Source organism: Corvus cornix, chromosome 28 (assembly GCF_000738735.6).
Source record: "Corvus cornix cornix isolate S_Up_H32 chromosome 28, ASM73873v5, whole genome shotgun sequence".
Classification (NCBI taxonomy): Eukaryota; Metazoa; Chordata; class Aves; order Passeriformes; family Corvidae; genus Corvus; species Corvus cornix.
This window is the reverse complement of record NC_046356.1, coordinates 3,210,475-3,233,948: the sequence shown is the minus strand read 5'-3', so window position 1 is coordinate 3,233,948 and position 23,474 is coordinate 3,210,475. Positions and strand designations below refer to the sequence as shown.

Here is a 23,474-nt window from a genome sequence, read left to right as displayed (position 1 = left end):
GGGCAGAGGCCGGCAGCTGCTGTCCAGCTGTGAGAAGCACCGTGCCGGAACAGCCAGGCTGGCGTGGATTCCTGCAGCGCCGGAGCCGGGAGGCTGAGGCAGAACTGGAGTTGGGACACAACGGCTCTGGACCAGACCTGTGCTCCTCCTGTGCTGCTGAAATCCCACTGTCCAAGTGGTTACTGGAGATGGAGGTGGCTGGAATACAGGGAGGGGGTTATAAACCTGTCTGATGAACCTCCTGGGGGTGAATCTCCCCTGGGGAATGCCCAGCCAAACCCCAGGGCAGTGCTGGGGACCCCTTCCAAGGGTGAATCTGCCTTGGGGCAGGAGCTGGGAGCTGCTCCTGGCTCCGGCTGCAATTGCTGCCTGGAAAGAAGGCGACGTGCCATGAGAGGGGGTCACATTTCCTTTTAATTGATCAGAATCATTTCTCCGCTTCCATTTGTCCCGTTCCAACTGTACAACCAGGGAGCAGAACAGGGACAGGCTGGGAGTTCTGCATCCACAATGGGATTCCTACAAAACACAAAGTGGGGTCGGGTTAGCGTGGGGTGAGCTCGGCTGGGCCATGGATCCCAATCCCAGGGCTTGGCCCCACTCCAGCTGCTCAACTGCTGTGAGTAAACACGAGCCACCGGCTCTGAGGGATCAAAGAGCACCCGGACCAGAGAGCAGGAGAGAGCAGGAGCTGGTGCCCTCCTGTGCTCCAGGCTGAGCCCGTTGGAGGCTGTCAGTGACTCACAGCCCCACACAGCACACGGTGCAGCAGTTCCCAACTGCCAGCACGTGGGAAGGGAAGGGATGAGGCACAGTCTGAGCAGGGCAGAGCAAAAAGAGGCCACAAGGTAAGAGCCTGGCCTCACCTCCCCTGAGACTTAAGCTGTTTGTCTTTAGTGGGAGCATGTGGGGCAGAGGCCACGTACTCTCTCTCTCTGTGGGGCCCAGCATCCCCCCTCTGCCCCCGAGTTGTCCCCAGGCATGGCCAGTCCCAGTGGGGACCCGGGGCACCAGCGAGGCCCCAGCAGTCACTGCAGCTCCCAGTCTGTCCCAGCACTGTCCACCCACCCTTGTCAGGGCTGAACTCCAGTGTGACAGATGGGCTGGACCCTGAGGGCTGGGCTGGACCCCACAGTGTCAGGGTTGGACCCCACAGTGCCACAGCCCAACCCAGCCCAGCCCCAAGCCCCGCTGCCATCTTGCAGTCCCAGGTCAGCTCTGAGCCAGGGACCCCCAGGAGCCCCCCCAGAGCTGAGGCCTGACCCTGGCAAGTGACAGCTGTGGTGTCACTGCTCCCCAAAAGTCAGGCAGATCCTCTTGCCCAGCCCGGCAGGCCCTAGAGCAGGTCTGGGTGCTCTGCCAGGCTGCAGGTGAGCCTCACCTGGATTTACTCCAGAGCCTTAACCAGGGCTTCATTAGCTTCTACCTTAATCTGAGCTTCTGCTTTAGCAGCTTCATCGGATGCTGCTGCCATCTCTGACACAGCTTTCTCCAGGTTGGATTTCGCTGTCTGGACATGAGGGCACAAGGAACGTGTGTCATTGGGAGACAGTGCAGGACAGGGGACTGTCCTTCCCTCCCTCCCTTCCTCCCCTGCAGCCACTGGCCCTTCACATGGATGCCAAGGACCCACTGACTTGGGAGCCCCACAGAGCTACAGACACAGCTGTGCTGGCTCCAGACACCTTATCAGCAGGGAAAAGCTGTTCTGGGGGTGGGGACAAGGTCAGTGTCTGTCCAAGGGGTGGGAAATAGCATGGAGATTTATGACTGCAGAGCTCCCTCTCTCCAGAGAGTTCACCAAGGAGGAGCCCCAAGCCTCTGATCCCAAAAGGTAGTGGGGGTCAGACACAACCCTGGGTTCTGGGCACAGGAAGCTCCCAAGACAAGCACCCCAGAGCAGAGAAGGGGGGGGGCAAATCCCCTCCAGGGAGGGAGCCCAGGGCTGGCCACAATCTCTGAGTACTCACAGCCAGGTCCAGCATGTCCATGGTCACTGCCTCCTCTGCCAGCACCTGCACTGTGGAGTCGGCGTGGACACTGACAGAGCCGCTGCTCACTGCGAGGCACAATGTGGGGTGGGTCAGCCTTGGCATCCCCACCATCCTTTCCCAAAACAAACCCTCGGCCCCCTCCTGTCACATTTCCAGGGACTCCCACATTCAGGAACTCGGCTCCCATCCCATGGGAAGCTGGAGCAGGGGATGCTCCCAGAGAGCCTGAGCAGAACCAAGACCTGACCCCAGCCCACGGCTCCCAGAGCAGCTTCCAGGAGCCCCTGGCAGGCTGGGAAAGCAGAAATCCCTGGAAGTGCACCAGGCCACACCCGGATGGGCAGAGCCTCCCTTGCGAAAGCGCCAAGAACACCATCCCCACGCACACCTTTCCCGCCCAGCTCCTCCTGCCTCGCTCACCAAAGTACTTGGTGGCCGTCCCATCCTCGGCGTGGACTGTGACAACGCCCGGCCGGAGCACCTGGAGCGTGGGGACGTGGGATGCCAGGATGCCAAAGGAGCCGGTCAGCGTGGGCACATCTACCTGCTTCACACTGGCACCGTTGTAGAACACCTGCATGAAGAGGGCAAAGGGGCACGGTCACCAGGGATGGGGGGGATGAAGAGTGGCGGCTCTGCAGAGCCCAGGGAAGAGCCCATCCCGAGGGAGCAGCCCAGCTCCCAGCTCCTGGCAGGTTCGGCACACCCAGGTGTGCCCAGGGCAGGCTGCACCTGCACGGGGTGGGAGCAGAGCCGGGCTCCGGAGGAGAGGTCCTGGCAAAGGCAGTGGGGAAGCGTTCCCAGCTCCCAGGGGCACGGCGGGGAGGCGGCTCATGGAGACACGGAGTCGGGAGTGGGCGAGAGGCGCCGGCACAGCCGGGAGCAGCCTGGGAAGCGCGTGGGGAGCCCTGAGCTGCCGTCCCCGCTCCGGCCCACGCTGCCGGGCTGTCCCTGTCCCCAGCGCCAGCCCGCGCCCTGCCCCGGGGACAGCCCCGGGCCCGGCGGGGGCGGACCGGCCGGGTACCGCTCCGGGCCGGCGGCGCTGCGGCGGGGCCGGGCCTGGCAGGCACAGCGGGTCCAGCAGCGGGGCTGGAAGGGCTGAACCGGCCTCGGGCAGGCCCCGGGAGCGCTGCGGCGGGGACCGAGCGCCCGGGGCAGGCGGGCAAGGCCCGAGGTCAGGGCCAAGGTCAGCCCGGTGACAGCCCCGTGACAGCCCGGCCGGACTCCGGGGACCGCAGAGCCCCCGGGCACGGACAGCCCCGCGGGGGCGGCAGCACCGGCCGCGCCCCGCCCGCCCCGGGCCCTCAGCGGGCACCGGGAGAGGAGGTGGCGGCGGGGACACCGGGACCGGGGCGGGCCTACCTGTGTGGGCGAGGCGAAGGTGAAGGCCATGGCGGCGGGGCCGCCGGCGGGCTCGGCATAGCCACGGGCGGGGGGCAGCGGCAGCGCGGGGCGGGCGAGGCGGAGGAGGCGGCGGGCGCAGAACATCGCGGCCATGGCGGCGGCGGCGGCGCGAGGCAGGCCGGGACGGCGCCGGACCACAGCTCCCAGCGCACCCCGCGCGCCGCCCGGCGGAGGAAAAGCGTCATGCTACACCGCATAGCCTTATGGGAGTTGTAGTCTCCCCGCCTGCCGCGTGTCGTGGTGCCGGGCGGGGGGGGTCCCGCTCCGCCCCCGCACCGAGGGGCCGCAGCACCCCCGGCCCCCGGTCCGGCCGTGCCCCAGCGGCTCGGGGGCTCCGGGGCAGGGAGGGAGACAGGGAGGTGGGACGGGGATGCAGGCAGGGCTATGGGGCAGGCAGGGGTACAGGCAGGAGTGGTACAGGCAGGGATGCAGGCAGGGATACAAGAAGGGCTGGTGCAGGCAGGGATGCAGGTAGGGGTGGTACAGACAGGTGTGCAGGCAGGGGTGTAGGCAGGGCTGGTGTTGGCAGGGCTGGTGCAGGCAGGGATGCAAGCAGGAGTGCAGCCAGGGCTGGAGCAGGCAGGAATAAAAGCAGGGGTACAGGCAGAGGTGCAGGCAGGGGTGCGGGAGGAGGCGCAGGCAGAAGCACAGGCAGGGCTGTGGGGCAGGCAGAGGAGCAGGGGGGTGCAGTGGGGGGACAGGCAGGGCTGGTGCAGGCAGGGCTGGGGCAGCTCCTGTCCCCACGTGACGCCCGCGCCGCGCGGGGGCGGCTCCGGTTCATTCATAAATCCCGGGGCCGCCCCGCCGCACCGAGCGCAGCGGCGGCGATGGAGCCCCGGTCTCGGTTGTAGGTGAGTGTCTGGCTCCGCCGCCTCGCGACAGCCCCTATCGCGACACAGGGAACCGGCCCGGCCGAGAGGAGGCCAACATTCCCTACCGCGCGTGGAGGTCCCGGGGGCTCCTGCCTCGCTGTCACCAGCCCTGTCGGCAGCCCTCTCAGCAGCTCTGCCTGCATTCCTTATCCCTGTCCCACATCCCTGCCCCACATCCCTGCCCCACATCCCTGCCCGCATCCCTCATCTTGCATTCCTGTCTCCGTCCCTGCCCCACATTCCTGCCTGCATCCCGCATCCCTGCCTGCATCCCGCATCCTTGCCTCCATCCCCGCCCCACATCCCTGACTGCATCCCCGTCACCGGGCTGGGGCGCGGGGCTGCAGTCACAGGGGGCAGAGCGGGTCCCCGCCACACCCCCAGCCCAACCCCGGCCCAGCCGGACCCCGTGGGTCGCACACACGCGTGGGGCACAGCCCCGGCCCGCCCCCCGCGCCCCCTCCCACGTGCGGGGGCGCGGCACCATCGGGGTCCCCGGCCCCCGAGCCTCCGCCCTGGGCACTGGTGGCGACCCCAGGACCCGCCCCGTGTCCCCCCCCCCCTCTCGGGGGGACAGCCCGGGGACCGGCCCCCTCCTCCAGACAATGGCCGTCCTGTTCCTGCCGGGTCGCCATGGAGACGGGATTCCTCCATGATGGGGAACAGGAGGAACATTCTTCCCGCTCCCCCCGGCGCCCCGCGCCCCCCGCCTCGGGCCTGAGGGTGCCCCGCAAGGATCTCGCCCGTGGGGCGCCCATCCCGCGTGGAGCCGCAGCCCCTCTGCCGGGATCCCCCCATGTGGTCGGAAGCGGGACCTCCCCCCTCCCTGTCTCGGGGGTCGCGGGATGGGTCCCCTCACCTCGTGCTGCATCCCACCAGCTTGGAGATGCCCGAGGGGCAGTGTGGGCAGGGGGTTCTCTGCCTCGGGTGGCCCCCAACACCCCGATAATCCTCCAAGGGGTTCATACCCCGACCCGTGACAGGGCTGCCCTCAGCCATCACCATCCCTCACTGCCAGCTGCGACACGGCCACCCCTGCGCTGTCCCCACGAGTGACAGTCCCCACCCCTTCACGGGCTCCATTCACATTTTCAACTGACCTAATTTTGAGCGGCTTCCAAGTGCCCACCCCTGCCCGCTCCGGGGGTCCCCAACAGCATCGCCCACCCAGCTCAGGCTCAGCCCCTTCAGCAGCCTGGGGACACACGGAGGGGACACACGGAGGGGACACACGGAGGGGACACACGGCCTCGCAGCGGGAGCTGGAGCTCGGCAGCCCCCGGGAAGGGTCGGACACGCGGGAGGGGGACGAGGGCCCCGCCAGGTCCCCAAAGGCCGCAGGGCCGATTCCGCGGAGGGATGTGGGACCCCTGTCCCCCGCGGCTCTCGGTCCTCAGGAGCTCGGCCCGGCCCCCCCGGCCCCTCGGTGTCCCCCCCGCGCGGACAGCCCGGTGACGGAGCCGCTCTCGGGATGACTCACGAGCGTCACCCGTCGCGCTCCGGCGACACCCACGCCACGAGCTGTGGGGCGGCCACCTGCCCCCCGTCCCTGCCGGGTGCCCCCAGCGCGGCTCCCCCCGACCTTCCGCGGGCAGGGGGTCCCCCGGCAGCGGGGCTGGGGCTGCGTTTGGCCCCCGGGGACGGCAGCGCGGCGTCACCCCGGATCCGGGGCAGGGACTTCTCCCCCCGGGCCAGCTCTGGCCACCAGCACCAGCCACTGTTTGGCGGCTCCGGCCCCAGCCGGGCGTGGGGACCGCAGCCGTTCTCTGCGGGGCCGGGGGCTGTGCCCACGCGAGTCCGAGGGCTGGGCGCGGGGGGTGGCTGTGCCCGGCGGGGGTGAGGGGCTCCCTGGGGAGGGGCAGCGGTTCTGCCCCCTCCTCCCCATCCCTCCATCCGTCCATCCCTGCTTCCCTCCTGACCACACCCTCCATCCCTTCATCCTTCCCCTGAGCACACCCTCCCTTCATCCCTCCATCCCGGTCCCTCCCTCCATCTCTCCATCCCGGTCCCTCCCTCCCGGTCCCTCCCGGCAGCTCCGCGCCGCGGTGCCGGGCAGGGGCCGGGCAGGAGCCGCCGCCGCCGCCCCCGGCCCGGCCCCGCCGTCCGGGCCGGTGCCTCCCTCTGTCTCCCCCCGCCCCAGGACACGCTCGGGCCGGGACAGACCATGAGCGATGACCCAACACCCTGGGACAACGCGACCGAGAGCGCCACGGTGAGACCTGCCTGTCCCTGCCGCGCCTCCCCACGTCGCCAGCCTCAGGGTCCCGCGGGAGGGGGGGATGCATGTTGGGAGCTGTGGGGTTCTCGTGGCTGCCCTGGGGCTGGCGTCTTCTCTCGGATGGGGACAGCAGCAGCCCCTCTGTCACCTCTTGCTCTGCCAGCACTGGGCGTGGGTGACAGCTCTTCGTGCACCGCTGGGATGCTCTGGGTGCTTGGGGTCCAAGGGCCTGGGGGCTGCTGTCGGATCAGCCCCTCTGCCCCGGGCAGGGGGAGTGAGCACGGACCCCCGCGGCGGGGAACGACTGGGGGCCCTGTCGCCGTCCCCATCCCCGTTCCCACTCCTGCTTGGCGCGGGGGCCGCGGGTGGCTCAGCCCCCCCGGCTGCCGTTGCCTTGGTGCAGGCAGGGCCCGGGGGCGGCGGGGGGGTGGGTGGGGGGGGGGCGCGGCGGCTCTGGGGAGCAGCGCTGGCGTCAGCGCAGTGGGGGCAGATTTGGGGTGGGCTGGGGTCTCGCAGCGCGTCCTCGCGGCTCAGCTCCTCGGGCCCGGGCAGGCGGTGCCCGGCGAGGTGTCCCCCCAGGATGGGTACGTGCTGCTCCTCGCCCTGCTCTCCATCTTCATCGGGGGCACCCTGGTCCTGCTCTCAGGCATCCTGATCATTTGCCGCCGCTGCTGCGAGGCCGACCGCCGGCACTCCAGGTGGGCTAGGGGTGATGCCACTCTCTACGGGGTGTGTGGTACCGCGAGGAGGGTTGGGGAGGCTGGGCCGGACACTTCTGATCCTCCTTCCCTCGCAGAGCCAGCGATGACCCCGAGAAAACCAACACCACTTACCTGGATGACTCGCAGCCAGCGCAGGGTGAGTGACCCGAGTGCAGCGCTGACCCCCCCAGCGGCATCCCAAGTTCTGGGGAGGGCAGTGAGGCAGCTCCTGGGCCCTCCCCTCCCAAGGTGCAGCCGCCGGCCCCGCAGCAATGACCACCACACACCCCTTGTACTCTCCATTATCCATCCCTGGCTGTGGAGCGGGACTGGCAGCCGGGAGCAGGGAATTCCAGGCTGGCATTGAGGCCATGGGTGCAGCAAGTTTGCCAAGCCTCAGGTGGGGAAGCCGGGGTGCACCACGGTGGGGGAGCTGGTCGCTGACCCCCTTCTCCACAGATATCACCGGCAAAGCAGAGGACCCCGAGTGCCTGTCATCCTCCAGCTACCGGGATGCAGAGAGCGAGCGGTTCCTGTCCTCCAGCTCCTCCACTGCCCGGCGTGTCTCCTTCAACGAGGCCGCGCTCTTTGACCAGGGCAAGAAGACCCAGGAGAAGGGGAGGAGGTGAAGCTCTGGGCTGAGGGGTGGGACAGGAGGGCCAGGGCTGCCCCTCCTGACCTGGCTGTCCCGCAGGTACACACTGACAGAGGGGGACTTCCATCACCTGAAGAACGCCCGCCTGACCCACCTGCACCTCCCACCGCCTGCCCTCAAGATTGTCACCATCCACGAGTGCGAGTCCAGCGAGAACAGCCTGGCCATGACCCCCCGCCTGCCCCCGCCCAAGCCTGGTCTCGCCATCTTCCAGGTGAGCCCCCAGCGCCGGAGGGACAGGTGGGACATGGGGAGCCGGGCATCCTACAGCACCCCAGGGAGGCACCGCTGGGCCCAGGGTGGGAGTCTCAGGGCCTTGCTGGAAGTGGAGACAGGAGGCCCTGGGGTGCAGAGGCCCCTCCTGGTCCCCACCCTCATGCAGACCCGCTGAGCGTGCTCTGCCTTGCAGCCCCCCGCAGGGGCCCTGCCTCGGCCAGTGCTCCCCAGCCATGCCGTGGGCCCCAGCTCTGCCCTGCCCGGGGACACCTACAACTCCACCGTGGACACCAGCTTCACGGAGGCCAGCCCGTCCACCTCCTCCAACTCCGGGGAGGGCCCCTCGGTGAGTGCTGGAGCAGGGGGCCGGGACTTGGCAGGGGAAGGGGCTCCCAGCCTGCGCAGCCCCAAGGGTCCTGTCCCGCTCCCTCCCTGTTCCCCCAGATCCCATCCCTTCCCCCCCCACTCCGTGCCAGGGAGAGATGTGGGCATCCAGCTAGAAACAGGCTCTGCCCCCCCTGCCTTGTCCCTGCCCCGGGGGACATTTGTGCATCTGCTGTGGCCCAGCTCTGCGGAGCGGACAAAGGAGCCGAGTGGGATGCGGCGGGGCTGGGGGGGCATGCGTGGGACCGAGCGGGCACTCACGGCCCCCCCCACACCCCCAGTTCACAGCAGCACCCAGGAGCGGGAAGGCGGCTGGGGTGGGCAGTGCCGGCCCCGGGGAGATCCCCCCGACCCCCCCCCAGGGCACCGTCCTGCAGTTCTTCACTCGCCTGCGTCGCCACGCCAGCCTGGATGGGGCCAGCCCCTACTTCAGGATCAAGAAGTGGAAGCTGGAGAGCACCCAGCGGGCGTCCAGCCTGGACACCAGAGGTGGGGGGCAGTGGGGGCCCCACGGGGCTGTGCAGGGTGGATGGACATGTGTGGGTGGGGGTCTGGCGGTGCCGGTTGGGTTTGTCCCCCCAGCCCTGCCCTGCGCCCCCCAGGGTCCCCCAAGCGTCGGCAGTTCCAGAGGCAGCGGGCGGCCAGCGAGAGCATGGACCAGGAGGACCGGGACCCCCATCAGACCGACATCATCCAGTACATTGCCCACACGGACGACGTGGCCTTCCACCCCGCGGGGGGCCCCTTCCTGCCCTCCCCCGCCAGCCCCCCACCCTCTCTCGGCAGGTATTTTTCAGTAGATAAGAGGGGACGGGGATGGGTGAGCCGGGCACCGGGAAGTCACCGAGGGACCCCACGCTGCCCTGGGCATGGGGAGCTCCCACCTCTGCGGCTCTGGTGGGGCAACCGGGTCTGGGGTGAGGGGTCTGGGGGAGGCTGGTGATGGGGAGGTTGGGTTGGGGCGCGGGCACGGTGGTGGGGACAGCATGGGGGACCGGGTGGCACCATGGAACCGCTGTGGAGCCTGCAGGGGCCGGGCTGGCACATCCCTGCCCGCTGCCTGCGGGTTCTGTCCGGTCCCTGACGTGACACCGGGGTGGTGCTCGCAGGCTAGAGCCGGGCGAGGGGGGCGCGGGCAGCCCCGGCGAGTCCGGCGTCCCCGAGCAGCCCAGCGCCTACCACGACATCTGGAGCCTGCGCGCCTCGCTGGAGCTGTACGCGGCCTCCGAGCGCAGCAACGACCAGGACTCGGTGCGCAGCGACGGCGGGGACAGCGTCTCCTCCGCCAGCGGCGTGCCCCCCTGCCCCTCCCCTTCCCTGGACGAGGCTGAAGGCCCCGAGGAGAAGTTCTGGGGTCGGCCCAAGCCGGAGGAGTCGGAGCCCGGCACGCGCAAGCTGCTGCAGATGGACAGTGGCTACGCCTCCATCGAGGCGCCCAGCCGGGGGGGCGAGGAGGGTCCCCCCAAGGACCAGACGGCCTCCGAGAAGCGCATTTGCTTCACCAGCGCCGGGCGGAAAGGAACGATCTTCGAGAGCTTCGAGGGCCGGGAGCCGGAGGAGGAGGAGGAGGAGGAGGAAGAGGAGGAAGAGGAGGAGGGGGGGAGCACGACCCTGGGCGCAGCGGGTGGGAGCCACCTCCGTCCCCACAGCCCCCTGGCCTGGTCCCCGTACGGGCAGATGTTCCCGGGGCGGGAGGGGCTGCCCCGGCGGGACTACAGCATCGACGAGAAGACGGACGCGCTGTTCAACGCCTTCGTGCGCCACGACCCCCAGTTCGACGAGTCGCCGCTGCGGGGGAAGCACCGCTCCCGCACCCACCTGCGCAAGCAGTGGCAGCACACGAAGCAATTCAGCGACCCCGGCGTGCGGTACCCGGCGCTGGAGCGGCACCGGACGCCCCTGCGCCGCGGCGACAGCGCCAATTACCCGCTGGACGCCCGGTTCCACAGCCCCCTGCCCCGCATCGTCAGCGCCGGCGATGAGGAGGCGGCCGAGGCGGCCGATGGGGTCCCTCCTGCCCCGGCGCTGCCTGACCCCGAGATCCAGGTGATCGTGGAGGAGCCCGGAGAGGCAGCCCCCGAGCCCAAGGCTGGCTCCGAGCCCCCTGAGGACGATGACTGCCCCGGCCCCGGGAGATGCTTGGGGCTGGGCTCCAGCTCGGAGCTGATGGACAAGATCGCCGGCGGCCTGGAGGAGCGGCTGTATGGGCACCTTAGGAAAGCGGGAGAGAGAGAGACCCCCGAGCGCACGGTGGCCGTGGCGGCCAGTGATGCCCCCCCCGACCACAGCCCGGTCTAGGCCCAGCGTGAGGGGGAGAGACCCCGGCACAGGGGGGCTCAGCCCCCACCAAGGGTTCGGGGGCTCCATCCCCTCCTGCTGCCGGCACGGGGTGCCCGGTGCGGGAAGGATGTCCCGGCCCGGGAAGGCCAGGAGAGCACGTGGGGGCCCCTGGCTGTACCCCCACCGCGGGGGTCCGGTAGCGCGGGGTGGCCGAGCCCCCCGGCCCGGGAGCGAGGGCCCGGACTGAGAGAGCCCCGGGGGTCGGGGCGCGGAGGAGAAGCCGAGCGTTGGCCGGGGGTCAGCGCTAAGGGACTTTGCTGAACCCCCCAACCCCGCTGAGCCCCCGTGGCACCTCCGCTCTCCCCTCTCTCCGTGGTTTTACAAGCAATAAGCCTCTCGTCCGGCCGGGAATGTCCCCGCCAGGAAGGGGCCGGAGCTGGGTGTTCCCGCTCCGGGGGATGCTGCGGTGCCGCCCCGGCCAGGGGGCAGTTTGGGGAGGGGGGAGTCACCTCCTCAATCCCAAACCCCCTCCACGATCTGCAGGGAGCCTGGGATCTAAACTGGAAGCAGGAGGCCTGGGCCAGGGGGATTCTTGAGGGGTTCAAGCACCTCCTGTGGGGGGGCCCCACAGTAGCAGCCTAAGGGCTGGGGGGGGTCAGGATCAGCCCCGGGGACCCCAAAAATACCCCCCGGAGGGGTGGGGGCTGCCTGGTGCCTGCCCCCGGTGCTCCCCCCTCGGCCCAGGGTACAGGGTGAGAGCAGAGCAGGGGGTCCCCAGTGTTTGCTGTGGGTGACCCCCAGTGCCCCCCACCACCCCAGGAGCTCACTGGGGGCTCGAGGATATTTATTGATTTTTACAGAGGCGGCGGCTGCTCCGGGGGGAGGGGTGTGTTTGCTTTTTATTGGGTTTTTATTTGTGTTTCAAAGGATGGGTGAAAAAGAGAAAAAAAAAAGAAACTGCCCCAGCCCAGCCCCGTCACCTGGGACTCGGCAGCGGGGGGGGGACAGGCAGGGCCCCCCCAAACCCCCATTGCATGCGAGTAGAGGCCGGGTTGCCCCTTCCCTCTGCGCAGGCTCTGCCCAAAGCCCTCCCTCCATCATCTCCGCGTTTTTAAGTCTATAAACAAAGGAGAAATACCAAAACCAACCAACCGTGACGTCTCTGAGCTCTTTTCTTACCTTCTTCCCCCCGGGATGGTGCCTCTTGGGGGGGCAGGGGGGCTCCGGACCTGGCATTGCCCCACAAGTGTAGGGTTTGCCTGGGGGGGCCGTGCCCTTCCAAAAGGAAAAGGAGGAAGAGGGGCTGGTCGTGCCCCTGACCCTGCCTGCTGCAGGAGGAAGGACATGAAACCCACCTGCTGTTTTCACTTTATTTTTCTTTAAAAAAGAAAAAAAAAAGAGAAAAAAAAAAAAGGGGAAAAAAAAGGGGGGGAAAAAAAAAAAAAAAAAAAAAAAAAGGCAGAAAAAAAGCCAAGTGGCTGCCAGTGCCCCGATCCCTTCCGAGCCCAGATTCCTCCCAAGCTCTGAGCCCTTCCTGGGCCCTGTTCCCTTCCGAGCCCCTCCGAGCCCCCGTGCAGCATGCAGGTGTAATAGAGTTCTGCTTTGTCTTAATACCTGTTGGTTTTGTTTGTTTTTTTTTTGTTTTTTTTCCTCATCTGGTTTATTTTAACACATCACGATGTGTAGGAATCTCTAAATATACCGCAAATATAAACAAAACAAAACAAAAAAGAAAAAAAAAAGAGGAAAATATATAATATATAACAGTAGTCTAAAACATAAAGTGCACGGCAATGGCTTTGCACGACTCTACATGGCCGGGGGGGGGGCCCGGCAGGGGGGAGGGGGAGGGTCCCACCCCCCCGACCCCTCATCCCTCCCTTCCCATCGCAAAATTAAAAACAGAATCAGTGTCTTGATTGGCAAAGAGTGATTGGGGGGGAGGGGGGCAGCGTCCTGGCAGCTGCAGAGTTCAACTTCCAGGTGTCCAGAGGGGAAGGTCCGGCCACTGCAGCTTCGTGTCCTGGCGCTGGCCGGAGCAGGGGGCGCAGGGAGGGAAGGGGGGCTCCTTGGTTGGTTTCCTCTGGTTTCCTTTTGGATCGCAAGCACAGTCCAGTCCCAGGAGAGAGGCAGAGCTGGGGTGAGGAGGGGGACGCAGGCTGGCCCGGGGCCTGGGGACGCTGTGGGGAGAACAGAGAGAAGGGCATTAGGGAGGGCAGGGGGTGCCCAGTTTGGGGTGCTGGCTCTGCTCCTGCCCTGCCCCGGGGCTCCCTCTGGCACCCCGGGATGGGAGCAAGGGGCCTGGGGTCCCTGCAGAGGCAGAGGGGCCTGGGGTCCCTGAGCTGCCCTTGGAAGGTTTTGGATGCTCCCACAGCTCGTGATCCCTCAGCCAGGTGAGCCCAGACCTCCCCAAAGCAAAACCCCGAGGAGAAAACGCTGCCAAGGAATGTCATGGATGCCAAGGAGGGGAACATTCCCTTCCTTCCAAAGGTTTCTGGGCTAAGGGGGGCAGTGACCCAGCCAGGCTTGGGCAGCCCACACGGAGCTTCCCCTTCCAGCGGCAGCGGAGCGGGGAAGGGGCAGGAGGAGCAGCAGGTCCGGAGAGCCCCATCCCAAGCTCTGGCTGCACCGACTCCCCGCAGGTGACTCACTGCCCCCATGAATTAAAGATGGAGCTGCCACGGGCCTCTGACAGCTGCAGGGGGAGGATCCGGCTTTTATTTCGGGCTTTTTTCACACCACAAAGCTGGTCGTGATCCAGGAGATAACAGAGCTCAGCCCCAGCAGCGCCGTGACGAGCATGAGGCCGGGGGCGGATGAGGCTGAACATGAGTCACTGCTGGCTCCGTTATGAATGAGGGGTGGGAAGGAGAGGACAGGGCTTGGAGATGGGGAGGAAGGAGCCGGAAGGAGGGGGGGAAGCAGGGAGTGGGCTCAGCTTCCCCTGGAAGGGGCTTGGGCACGGCAGTGGCCTGGCCATGGGTGACTGGGCCACCTCCTGGGCTGGGGGCAGGTCCCATGGGGGCCTCTCTGGGGACACCCTGGAGCTCAGCATCCCTCTGCAGCCCAGCTCCTCTGTGCTCCCCAAATCCGGGTGGGTGGTGAGGCCGGGAGCAGGGCAGGGGGAGCCTGGTGCCAGGGAAAGGGGGTGTCATGACGTAGCCTGGCCACAGCCCAGGAGGGGAGAGAGACCATGACAGCACCTCTCACACAACAGGCCAGAATAGAGCAGAGCCAGGCAGGCAGAGCAGGGCATGGGGAGTCCCCCCTGGGCTCTGCACCCCCAGCACCACACGGAGTCCAGACCTTGGGTACCAGGGACTCTGCAGAGGGATGCTCAGGACCCAGACTACGAAACAGCCCTCCACTCCCTCCTGCTGCCCGTGGCTGGGGCAGGCTCGGATGTCCCCCTCCCCATCCCTCAGGCAGAGACCCCTGGGGTGCCCCTGCAGTACCTGGGCAGAGCTCACTGCTGCTTGCAGGTGGAGAGCTTGCGGATCTTGCTGCTGGCGGAGCAGGCCTTGCGGGAGGGGTTGGAGGAGGCGCTGGCCCGGCGCTCGCCCTTGGCCCTGGTGCTCAGCTGCCCCGGCTCCGTCCCGTTCATGCACACGGCCTTGGGCAGCCCCTTGCCGCGGCTCTGCCCGTTCTGCCCGGCCTCCTCCTCAGGCACCTGTCCTGCAAGGGAACGGCCACGGTGAGATGTGGCAGCAGCCCCTCAAGGAGCATCCCCTTCCCAGCGCCCGCGATGGATCCTGCTCCTGCGGGAAACCTGAACCTGCTCCTCCTTCGAGGAGCACAGGGGAGAGATCCTGAGCCTGGCATGTGCAAGGTTGGGAGCCTGAGACTGCACCTCCCTCCCTGCTCCCCTCGAGGATGGGTTTGGCCCCCGTTCCCCCAGCACACAGCAGATGCTGGTCCCCAGCACACAGACACGGTGTCCCCTCCTCCCTGGACTGTCTGTGTGCCCTTCCCCAGACCCCAGGCAGCAGCCTGGCTCCTCCGGGGAGGAGAGGGGCAGCAGTGGATGAGGTCACTCCTCTTCCTCCTGCCTTCTCTGCAGGTCCCAGCCCCAGGCACCAACTTTGGGGTACCCAGGGGCTGGGTGTGTTTCCAGAACGGGGCAGCGCAGCCCCTTCCCGGCAGGGCCGGGGCTCAGGTGTGTCACCGTCCCCTGAGGGAACACCCTGATGGGTGTCATCAGCCCCTCTCCCTCCTCAGCTCCCTGTGACTCAGCAGAGCGGGTGAAGAGCCATTTCCAGAGGCATCTCCTGCTGCCACAGCCGGGACTTGGGTCACATCCCTTCAGCCGGGGAGTGACGGAGGGATGTGGCTGCAGAGCATCCCTGGGGGCTCCCAGCGGGCACACGGCGCAGCCCCCAGCCCAACGCAGGGCTGAGGAGAGGCTTTATCAGGCTCCTGGCTCCCCCCCACCGGATCCAGCCGAGGCAATTTCCTTCCAGCAGGAACGTCACGCTCCAGGGCCCTTCAGTTATGACTCAGAGGTTTGAGTGGAAGCAAAGGCTGTAAGACGATTATGTATAATTTTCTTTAAAGGATGCTCAATCCTTTCTCCGCCAAGGCCGGGCGGGACGTCAGCTCCGCTTGCGCCAACGATCACCCCACTGCTGGGAGCTGGGGGGGACACGCAGGACCGGTGGGAGAGCTGCTTCTCCTCTGAAGGAGCACAGTGGGGGTCCCACCTCGGACCCCTGTGCCTTGCCACATCATCCCTGGCCACTGCCAGAGATGGGAAGGGATGGGGGGATGCATCCTGGGTTACATGTGAGATCGATTCCCTCCGGATCTGCCTCCCGGATCCCTCCCAATGGCTCCCAGAGCTGCCACAGCTCCCAATCACTGCCTTGTGGCTGCTTACCTGAGCGCTCCTGCCACGGGAACAGACATGGGCTGACTGGCCAGGGACAGCTCCTGGCTCTGGGCACCCAACCCTGGCACTGCCAGAGCCGGTAGCACCTGCAGTGCCCAGCCTGGCACCCCAGAGCAGCACAGTCCTGGCACAGCTCACCACAGGGGATTGTGGTGATGGGGATGCTCCCCCCTGCCACTGCCTCTGGCACTCTGGCAGTGACTGGCACAGCGGGAGGCTCGAGAGCACAAAGCTCATGGCCCTGCTATCGATCCCTGACTCCTCTGGAGGGGCGATGGCTAGAAAGGGATCAGGGATCCAAGTTCCAGAAGAGGGGGGGACACACCAGCCCCAGAGCCCCCAGGGATGGGGCTCCCTCGGGGACTCACATGGGTCAGGCTGCAGCCCCAGGGCAGCACAGCCCAGCTGCAGCCCCAAAGAGCTCCAGGTTTTTCCTCCCATCCCTCCATCCCACCGGCACCACTGCAGAGCCTCAAACAACCCCATTCAGAGCAAAGCTGAGCGCTTCTCCTTCCCCTCCCTCAGCTGAGCTCGGGCCAAGTCAATTAACATTTCTGACTGGGGAGGGAAAAAAGAATCCATCCAAACAGCTCATTTGTCTTTTGTGTGACTCTTCCCTCCTCCCCTCCCTTCCCTGCTTCAAAAGCACAGTCCTGGGAGTCTATTATGGATACCAAGGAGGGAGGTGAATCGTGAGCTAATTTTACCTCCTTCACCAATGACAGTTGCTGACGTTCAAATTAATGAAAATAAAAATTCAGCATGGGCTGAAGTCTTGGCAACTGCTGCCCCCGCGGAACCGCTGACCCAGCGCTGCGTCTGCCCAAGCAGCTCCTGCCCACCTCACCCTCACCACGAGCAGGGCTAAAAATAAAATAAATAAAGGGAGGGCTGAGAGAGGAACCAGGAACGTGGCTGCTCATCCCTGCTCGTCTCTGCCACCCCTCACATTCTTAATGGCTCCGCATCCAGCTCATTCAGGCACCAAAAAAGGTTTCAAAATAACACCGCAAAGAGGTTTTGAATCGCTGTTTGTCAGACTGAGCACACAGACACCATGAGAAGTCAGGAATGCACCTTCCCGAGCACCAGGCTTGGCTCAGAAGCTCCAGTCCTGGCTGTATTTTCCAGCCTCAGACTGAAAAACCCAGGAGCAGGTGCTGCAGGATGGGGCTGCAGCAGAGGAAGGGTTAATGTAGGACAGGAAAGAGAAGAGCTCGGCCGAGCAGGACGCTCACATCCCTTCACTGCAGGCAGAGTGGGGAGAGGATTCTGCCTCCAGGCCACAGCCATCGTCTCCTCCATCCTCTCCTCAGCACTTCCCTGGATGGGATGTTTAACACCGATTGAACCAGGGGCTTGAAACATTTACATCTCCCCACAGAGATGCATAAATCTTTAAATAACCCTTTAAAAATGAAAGAACTTCCTCAAAGCCCCTTCTTCCTCTGAAGAACACAGGATTTAATGAGGTTTCCTCCTTCCCCCCCACCTCAAAACCCAACACCCACCCCCACCCATGAGTCACTCACACTCCTGCTCTGGCTGCCCAGCAGAGCCACAGCTGAACTGATCCACCATGTATAAGGGGGCTTTTAATTTATATTTTAATATGGGATCAGTTCTAGAAATGTAGTACTGAGCAGGTTCAAAGGGATGCTGCAGGAAGACTTGGGCAGAAAAATTCACATTTATTCCTCTCTGCAGCTGCCCCCACCTCTGCAATGCCTCACAAACCCACCGAGGGCCTGTGCTGGGACCCTCCTCACCCTGCTCCTCCCACGAGTGTGCTCCCAGTGCTGAGGGGATTCCTGCCCACCACAAACGCTGCACATCCCACCTCACCAGCCCCTCTCATCCTTCTAGGTATCTAATCCCTCTGAAACAGCACGAGTTACATAGAGAACATGGAAGATCTTCCAGTAATCTGTCTGTCATCTGCCATGACAGCTCTGATTTGGGTTTAAACGCTGCTGTTTGTATGAGGAGAGTGAAATTCCTGGTGACACTGCTCCAGAGGGGATCCCCAACCTCAGCCACCTGCCTGCATGGGGCTCATCCTTCTCAGATGGGATGGACATAGAGCTGGGGAGCATTGGCAAGGGCCAAGCTGGGATGGACATGGAGGTGGGGAGCACTGGCAAGGGCCAAGCTGGGATGGACATGGAGCTGAGGAGCACTGGCATTGGGCCAGGCTGGGATGGACATGGAGGTGGGAAGCACTGGCAAGGGCCAGGCTGGGATGGACATGGAGGTGGGAAGCACTGGCAAGGGCCAAGCTGGGATGGACATGGAGCTGGGAAGCACTGGCAAGGGCCAAGCTGGGATGGACATGGAGGTGGGGAGCACTTGCATTGGGCCAGGCTGGGATGGACATGGAGCTGGGGAGCACTGGCATTAGGCCAGGCTGGGATGGACATGGAGGTGGGAAGCACTGGCATTAGGCCAGGCTGGGATGGACATGGAGCTGGGGAGCACTGGCAAGGGCCAGGCTGGGATGGACATGGAGTTGGGAAGCACTGGCATTAGGCCAGGCTGGGATGGACATGGAGTTGGGGAGCACTGGCAAGGGCCAGGCTGGGATGGACATGGAGTTGGGAAGCACTGGCATTAGGCCAGGCTGGGATGGACATGGAGTTGGGGAGCACTGGCAAGGGCCAGGCTGGGATGGACATGGAGTTGGGAAGCACTGGCATTAGGCCAGGCTGGGATGGACATGGAGTTGGGGAGCACTGGCATTAGGCCAGGCTGGGATGGACATGGAGTTGGGGAGCACTGGCATTAGGCCAGGCTGGGACCAGTCTCCCAGCGTGCAGGGGATCCCCCAGGTGTGCCATGTAACCTGAAGACAGAATCATTTCAGGGCTCTCCTCCCAAATAACTCATTCTAGCAAAACTGGTCCAAAGAATGAACTGTGCTGAACAGCAGAGTCCAGCAGCAGCTGTTCCTGGGAGAAAGGAAGAAGCACAGGGGTAACACTGGGAAGGGCATCCTGGTCGATGGAATCAAGGACTGAGGAATCTGGATCATCGTGGCTCACTCACACCGTTCCACAACCAACAGTCTCCTCCTCTGCTGAAAGGACTATTCAGACCTTGAGGCCTTTCCTAATAAAGCTTTAAACACGAAAAGAAAAAAAAAAACCCAACCACTTCTCCCCTACCTGGTACTGTGAAGTCCTGAGTGTAGATGATATCATCTTCAATGTCATACAAGTCATCATCCTCTTCCTCATTGTAGCCATGCAGATCTTCCAGGTAAGGCACCGCCGTCATGCTCCTCCACCTGTCCTTCGTCTCGGGGCTGGGAGGGATGGGCACCAGCGCCTCTGCCTGAGCGTGTTTCTTCCTAAACCAGCTGCAGAGAGCCCCAGGACAGAGCTGGGTCAGTGCACAAGGCATGCAGGAATCCTCCACTGAGGATGGCCCCAGCCCACCCCAGTATTCTGAGCTGGGAGCTCCACCCACGGCAGGTCAGGAGGAACCAAAAGGTCTGGCCAGGTGTCAGAGTCTGCTGCAGCGCACACTGGGAACGGGACAGGAACAGAGGGACAGGCACAGAGGGCAGCTCAGGGTCTGGACATGCAGCTCAGGACCATTCTCCTCATCACCCAAACTACCTGTAAGTCAAAACACATCAGCAGAGCTGCCAGAGCTCCTGAGTTTTATTATCCAAGCAAGCAGGACAGAAGGAACTTCTCCTATCCTGAAGCTGAGGCTGATCCAGCCCAACAGACACAAGTTTGCGGGATCCCAGCCCGAGGAGAGGGGCAGTTACCGCAGCAGTTTCCTCTAAAAGCCAGTTTGCACCAAGGCCACAGCAGAAACGCTCCTACTTTATCTTTTTATCCCCCCTCTGTCTCAAGGGACTCCTATCACCACCAAACCCCGTGCTGCCATCTGGCCAGGAAAGGATATCAGCTCCGAAAGCTGTTGTTAATCAGATCAGGAATCCAGCAGGCTGCCTCCCAGCAGCATCCCAGAGCCAGATGGGATAAACCTCTTAGGTTTTCATCGTACTCCCATAGCAGAGCTCTGACTCCAGACTGTCTGGGACATTTCCCAGGGCTGCATGTGGGCACCCAAAGTTTCCTGGAAGTGCTGTTGGAGCCTCCACACTCTCAGTGACCCCCTAAATGTGGGTGGGAACAGAAGTTCCTCCAGACCCAGGTACCTCTAACACACCTTTCCAGCCCACACAAGCCTGATGGGACACAAGTGCTTCCCACCCTGCAGTTGGCACCCAGTAACTCCTGGCCTACAACCACGGAGGAGGGCCTGAGCCAGCCCAAGAGCTCTCACCAACCTGAGCCATCTGGTTTTTATCACCCCAGTTCCAAATTCCTTTCAGGAAGGAAGGCTGAAGGCACCTCCTGCACAGAGCTGTAATTATCATTTTGTTCTAGTCTTACACTGCTTTGACAGTCGGCCTAAAAAAAAGTGGGATTCTAACAAAACTAGGAAAAGCGAGGAGATAAACAAATGGAAATGCAGCTACTGGGACAAATTAGGCAGGATTCAAGGGAGGGGTGAACTCTCATCCAGAAACTGCTTCACCATCAGCATCTTTAAACTGTTTTCTCTGCAGCAATCGAGTTTTAGAGTCAGGCAGCCCCTTGCCTGCAGGAAGGAAGGTGTTGTTTGGGGAGAGGGACAGGAACTGCTGCAGCTCTCAGCTGGCAAGTGTCACCTCTGGGCCCTGAAGTGGCATTACAGGAGCTGAGCAAAGCCCATCCCAGCTGCTGGACCGGCAGGAAGGGAGCGGGACCAGCATAACTCGATTGTGGCCAAGGGCTCTTCACAGACCCCACGGATGGCTTCCTCGGTGACGTGCATGGCACACCGCTCTCCTAATCGGATCAGCCCATTTCCCTTCCCTGGAGACTGCGTTCATCGAGGAAGCGACTGCCAAGACAGCAAATCCAGCCAGGGCTGATCTGGCCTGGCAGGATCAGCAGCACAGAGGCAGAGGAGCCACCAGCCACCAGCTGGTTTTGCCAGGGGAACTGAGGCTTGAGGGATCCAAGCTCAACACCAGAGACCTCGGGAGAAGGGAATATCCAGGACAAATGAGATCAGAGTGACTGCTGTTAAAAGGAGAATTTTAAAGGGAAAAAGCCTGGAAGTCCACAGCAACTGGTGTTTTTATTTTGCTGTATTTCAGCTCTGCCTCACTCTTCCCTCCTGTCCTACTTACCAGGAGAGTAAAAATAGGTTTTTATTAGCAGCAGAAACCTGAATCACTGTACTCCAGTCATTATGCTTCCATCCTCCGGGAGGTGATTTCAAACACTTGCATATGCATATATGGTAATGAGGATAGAGAGTGAGAAGAGAAATCCATTGAAGTTCTAAGAAAAATCAAAGACCTCTTGGAAGGAGCCTCGAGCAGTTCTGTATGGAGTAGTGGAGTATTTCCTGGCAAGGATTTTCCAGCAGGGACAGTCATTCCGCTTTCTGTGCTGGTGCTGGAGGTTGTCAGTGAAGATTTACTCTTCAGCTGAGAACCACTGGCTCCAGGAATACCCTCATCTGCCTCAGGAAGCCACTGCCTGAGCCAGAAGGCAGCACCTCTTGGTCAGCGATGGCCATGAGATAAAGCCCCTCCTCACCCTGCCCTCACCACCACCCAAAACACGGGCTGGGTGCTGATGAGCACCTTGCTCCACCAGTTATTCCCAGCTTTAGGGATGTTCTCTGAGCCAACTGCACTGGCACACACACAATGACCTGGTGCTTGTGGCAGCTGCTTTAACCCTGAGGGCGAAGAAAAGATTTTGGGTATCTCAAAAGCACCCCTTGTGCAGAACATCCCTCTGCAAGAGGCAGATTCCTCCCTGGTCTCTGTTTCAAAGGGCTGGGAGTGGCTTAGAAATGCTTCAGAGTGAAGGCAGCAGTAGGAAGGGATTATTTCTTCCTATTCCACAAGCTCATTGAGGCGCCTGCAAAGCTCAGAACTGCTGAGCAGCAGCAGCACAAGCGTTAATTGTGATCCTGCCAGGCAGAAGTGGTGCCCAGACGGCTGCTGTCAGCCACAGGGAGATAAGACAGCAAGGGTCAAGGACTGAAGGAGAAGAGGAATCTGGGTTGCCCAGTGCTTAATGAGCCCGTTTGGTTTGCAGCTCCCAAGCTCAGATCTCCCATCACAAGTCCTCCCTCTGCTCTTTTCAAGTCCTGGTATAAGCAAGGTTAAAATAAGAATCTTGTAAGCACAGCTGCAGCTTTCCAACACTCCCAGCTATTCACTTCCCATTTGGGTCACAAACATTGCAGTTGGCTTGGTTTGCACAGGGATGGTTTTCTCTGAGAGCAGATGCCAAGCTGCAGATCCCTGCCCTGCCAGCCAGGGTCGGGAGGAGCGATTCTCCACCTCCTGTGATGCCATGTAAGGGCCTCAAGCTCCCTGGAAGGTCACTGTCACCACAAGCAGCAGCTAACAGGCTTCCAGTTTAGCTCAGCTCCCTCACAGGCAATCGTGGAAGGCACACAATGTCCCAGGGAAAGGCAACACACGCCAGCAGTGTCCCTGCAATCACTGCTCCAGCTCTTGTTGCATCAAGAGATGTCCAAGCTCTTCAGTCAGGTTCAGAAAAAACCAAGGTATGAAAACAGCAGTTTCTCCCAGCTGGTGGTAGGACCAAAGGTGGCAGGGATGGCTCAGACTCCTACAAGGAGTTCTGGAGATTCAGTCCTTTAACACACCACGTTACAAAGCTGATTTGCAGAATGTGGGTAAATGAAGGAAAGATCCCTCCCATGTGCTGCCAGACGGCAGGAAGACTGAGCCAGCTGCCTCAGGAAGGAAGAGGAAAAGCTTCTTCATGTCCTGCTGAGGGGAGATCACTGCTTGGCACAATGGAAAAGGGATGGGGAAAGCCCACAAGTGCACAGGCAGCAGTAGAGGCTCAGAGAAACCCCTCTTCCTCCCTCAAGTGCAGCTCAGGAGCATTGTCAGCCCTGGAGGTTGCAAAGGAGCCCTCAGCAGCACTGCACAGATTTCCAAGGGGTTTGGTACCCAGGTTTGAACAGCACAGCATCCCAGAGCATCTTAGAGCCATGCTCCAAACCCCACAGGTGCTGGGAAAGGCAGCACAGCAGCTCCAGGAGGGCAGGAGGAGACCCCAGCCCTGCAGGTTAATTTGCACCTCCACTAATAAAAGGTGGAAGTGCCTCCCCTCTCGTGCTATGAACTCCTGCAATCGGATCTGCGCCTGAACAAATTAAGTGTGACACTTGTGGAGAGGGAAGGGAAGATGGTTGCCTTGGAAACAAGGGACAGAGGTAGAATTCTGCATCCACTTCATCATTTTAAGTGCTGCAGCAGGTCAGTGAATTAGTAACAAAATGCAGTGTGTGAGCAGGAAGCCCTTCAGCAAAAGCACGGGGCAGAGGGGAGGTGGTGGATAATCCATAGGGAGCAGGTTGGAACTCCCTGGCTCTTGGCAGCTTTTCCTCCCTGCCCTACAATCCCCATCCCAGGAGCACCAAATATTCACAGAGTTGAGCTATGAGCACTGGTTTTCCATTGAACATCATCCCACTCGGCTCCTTCCAGGGAAAGCAGGTTTCCAGGCTCTTCCACTGCTATTCAGGGGTCGGCTTCTGGCAGTTCCTAAGCTCTGAGATGACAGGCTGGGAGAAGTTTAACTCATTTCCACTTCCAACTCCAGGTCTGCTCTGCACGGACTGGCTTGAGCAGAGCAGCATTTTGCTTTGTCCCGCTCCAGTAAAAGTGCAGAGACAAGAGCTTGATGCAGTTCAGCTGCAGGAGTGAGGAGGGGGGAAGGCAGCTGGCAGGGATGAAACTCAGCAGACTCTTCCTCCAGCATTCCTCTGCTGCTGCAGGGGGAAAAGCATTTGGA

At 62.8% G+C, this 23,474-nt stretch overlaps 3 protein-coding genes across 4 annotated transcripts in view; 1 reads left to right on the top strand and 2 right to left on the bottom strand.

The window, feature by feature from the left end:
- Nucleotides 1–391: 391 nt before the first annotated feature.
- On the bottom strand, nt 392–3,524 carry ATP5F1D (ATP synthase F1 subunit delta). Its single transcript, XM_039566066.1, has 5 exons — nt 3,357–3,524; nt 2,415–2,568; nt 1,971–2,059; nt 1,382–1,510; nt 392–519 (listed from the first exon to the last, which is right to left on the bottom strand). Exons 1-4 carry the CDS (start codon nt 3,489–3,491, stop codon nt 1,388–1,390), a joined length of 501 nt encoding a protein of 166 aa, XP_039422000.1. The 5' UTR covers nt 3,492–3,524; the 3' UTR covers nt 392–519; nt 1,382–1,387.
- Nucleotides 3,525–4,099: 575 nt separating this feature from the next.
- On the top strand, nt 4,100–11,875 carry LOC120411421 (CACN subunit beta associated regulatory protein). Its single transcript, XM_039566064.1, has 10 exons — nt 4,100–4,249; nt 6,411–6,482; nt 7,041–7,186; nt 7,285–7,346; nt 7,649–7,814; nt 7,884–8,058; nt 8,254–8,406; nt 8,726–8,933; nt 9,047–9,230; nt 9,554–11,875. Exons 2-10 carry the CDS (start codon nt 6,435–6,437, stop codon nt 10,740–10,742), a joined length of 2,331 nt encoding a protein of 776 aa, XP_039421998.1. The 5' UTR covers nt 4,100–4,249; nt 6,411–6,434; the 3' UTR covers nt 10,743–11,875.
- A 466-nt stretch (nt 11,876–12,341) lies between these two features.
- The window catches only part of STK11 (serine/threonine kinase 11), a 32,496-nt gene continuing 21,363 nt past the window's right edge, over nt 12,342–23,474 (bottom strand). For both annotated transcript variants that reach the window (XM_019293200.2, XM_010411586.3), the window contains exons 9-11: nt 18,777–18,970; nt 14,180–14,399; nt 12,342–12,904 (exon numbers count right to left, since the gene is read on the bottom strand). In XM_019293200.2, coding sequence (XP_019148745.1) covers nt 14,191–14,399; nt 18,777–18,970 — 403 coding nt within the window. In that variant the 3' untranslated portion in view covers nt 12,342–12,904; nt 14,180–14,190. The remainder of the gene's footprint in view (nt 12,905–14,179; nt 14,400–18,776; nt 18,971–23,474) is intronic.

Excerpts from the sequence above, each read along its gene's own strand:
- ATP5F1D (XM_039566066.1), bottom strand. The coding sequence starts at position 3,491 with ATGGCCGCGATGTTCTGCGCCCGCCGCCTCCTCCGCCTCGCCCGCCCC. Across the intron at positions 2,569-3,356 it reads CCTTCGCCTCGCCCACACAG|GTGTTCTACAACGGTGCCAG; the intron begins GTAGGCCCGCCC and ends CTCTTCATGCAG. Across the intron at positions 2,060-2,414 it reads GACGGCCACCAAGTACTTTG|TGAGCAGCGGCTCTGTCAGT; the intron begins GTGAGCGAGGCA and ends TGTGCCTCGCAG.
- LOC120411421 (XM_039566064.1), top strand. The coding sequence starts at position 6,435 with ATGAGCGATGACCCAACACCCTGGGACAACGCGACCGAGAGCGCCACG. Across the intron at positions 8,059-8,253 it reads CTGGTCTCGCCATCTTCCAG|CCCCCCGCAGGGGCCCTGCC; the intron begins GTGAGCCCCCAG and ends TCTGCCTTGCAG. Across the intron at positions 8,407-8,725 it reads ACTCCGGGGAGGGCCCCTCG|TTCACAGCAGCACCCAGGAG; the intron begins GTGAGTGCTGGA and ends CCACACCCCCAG.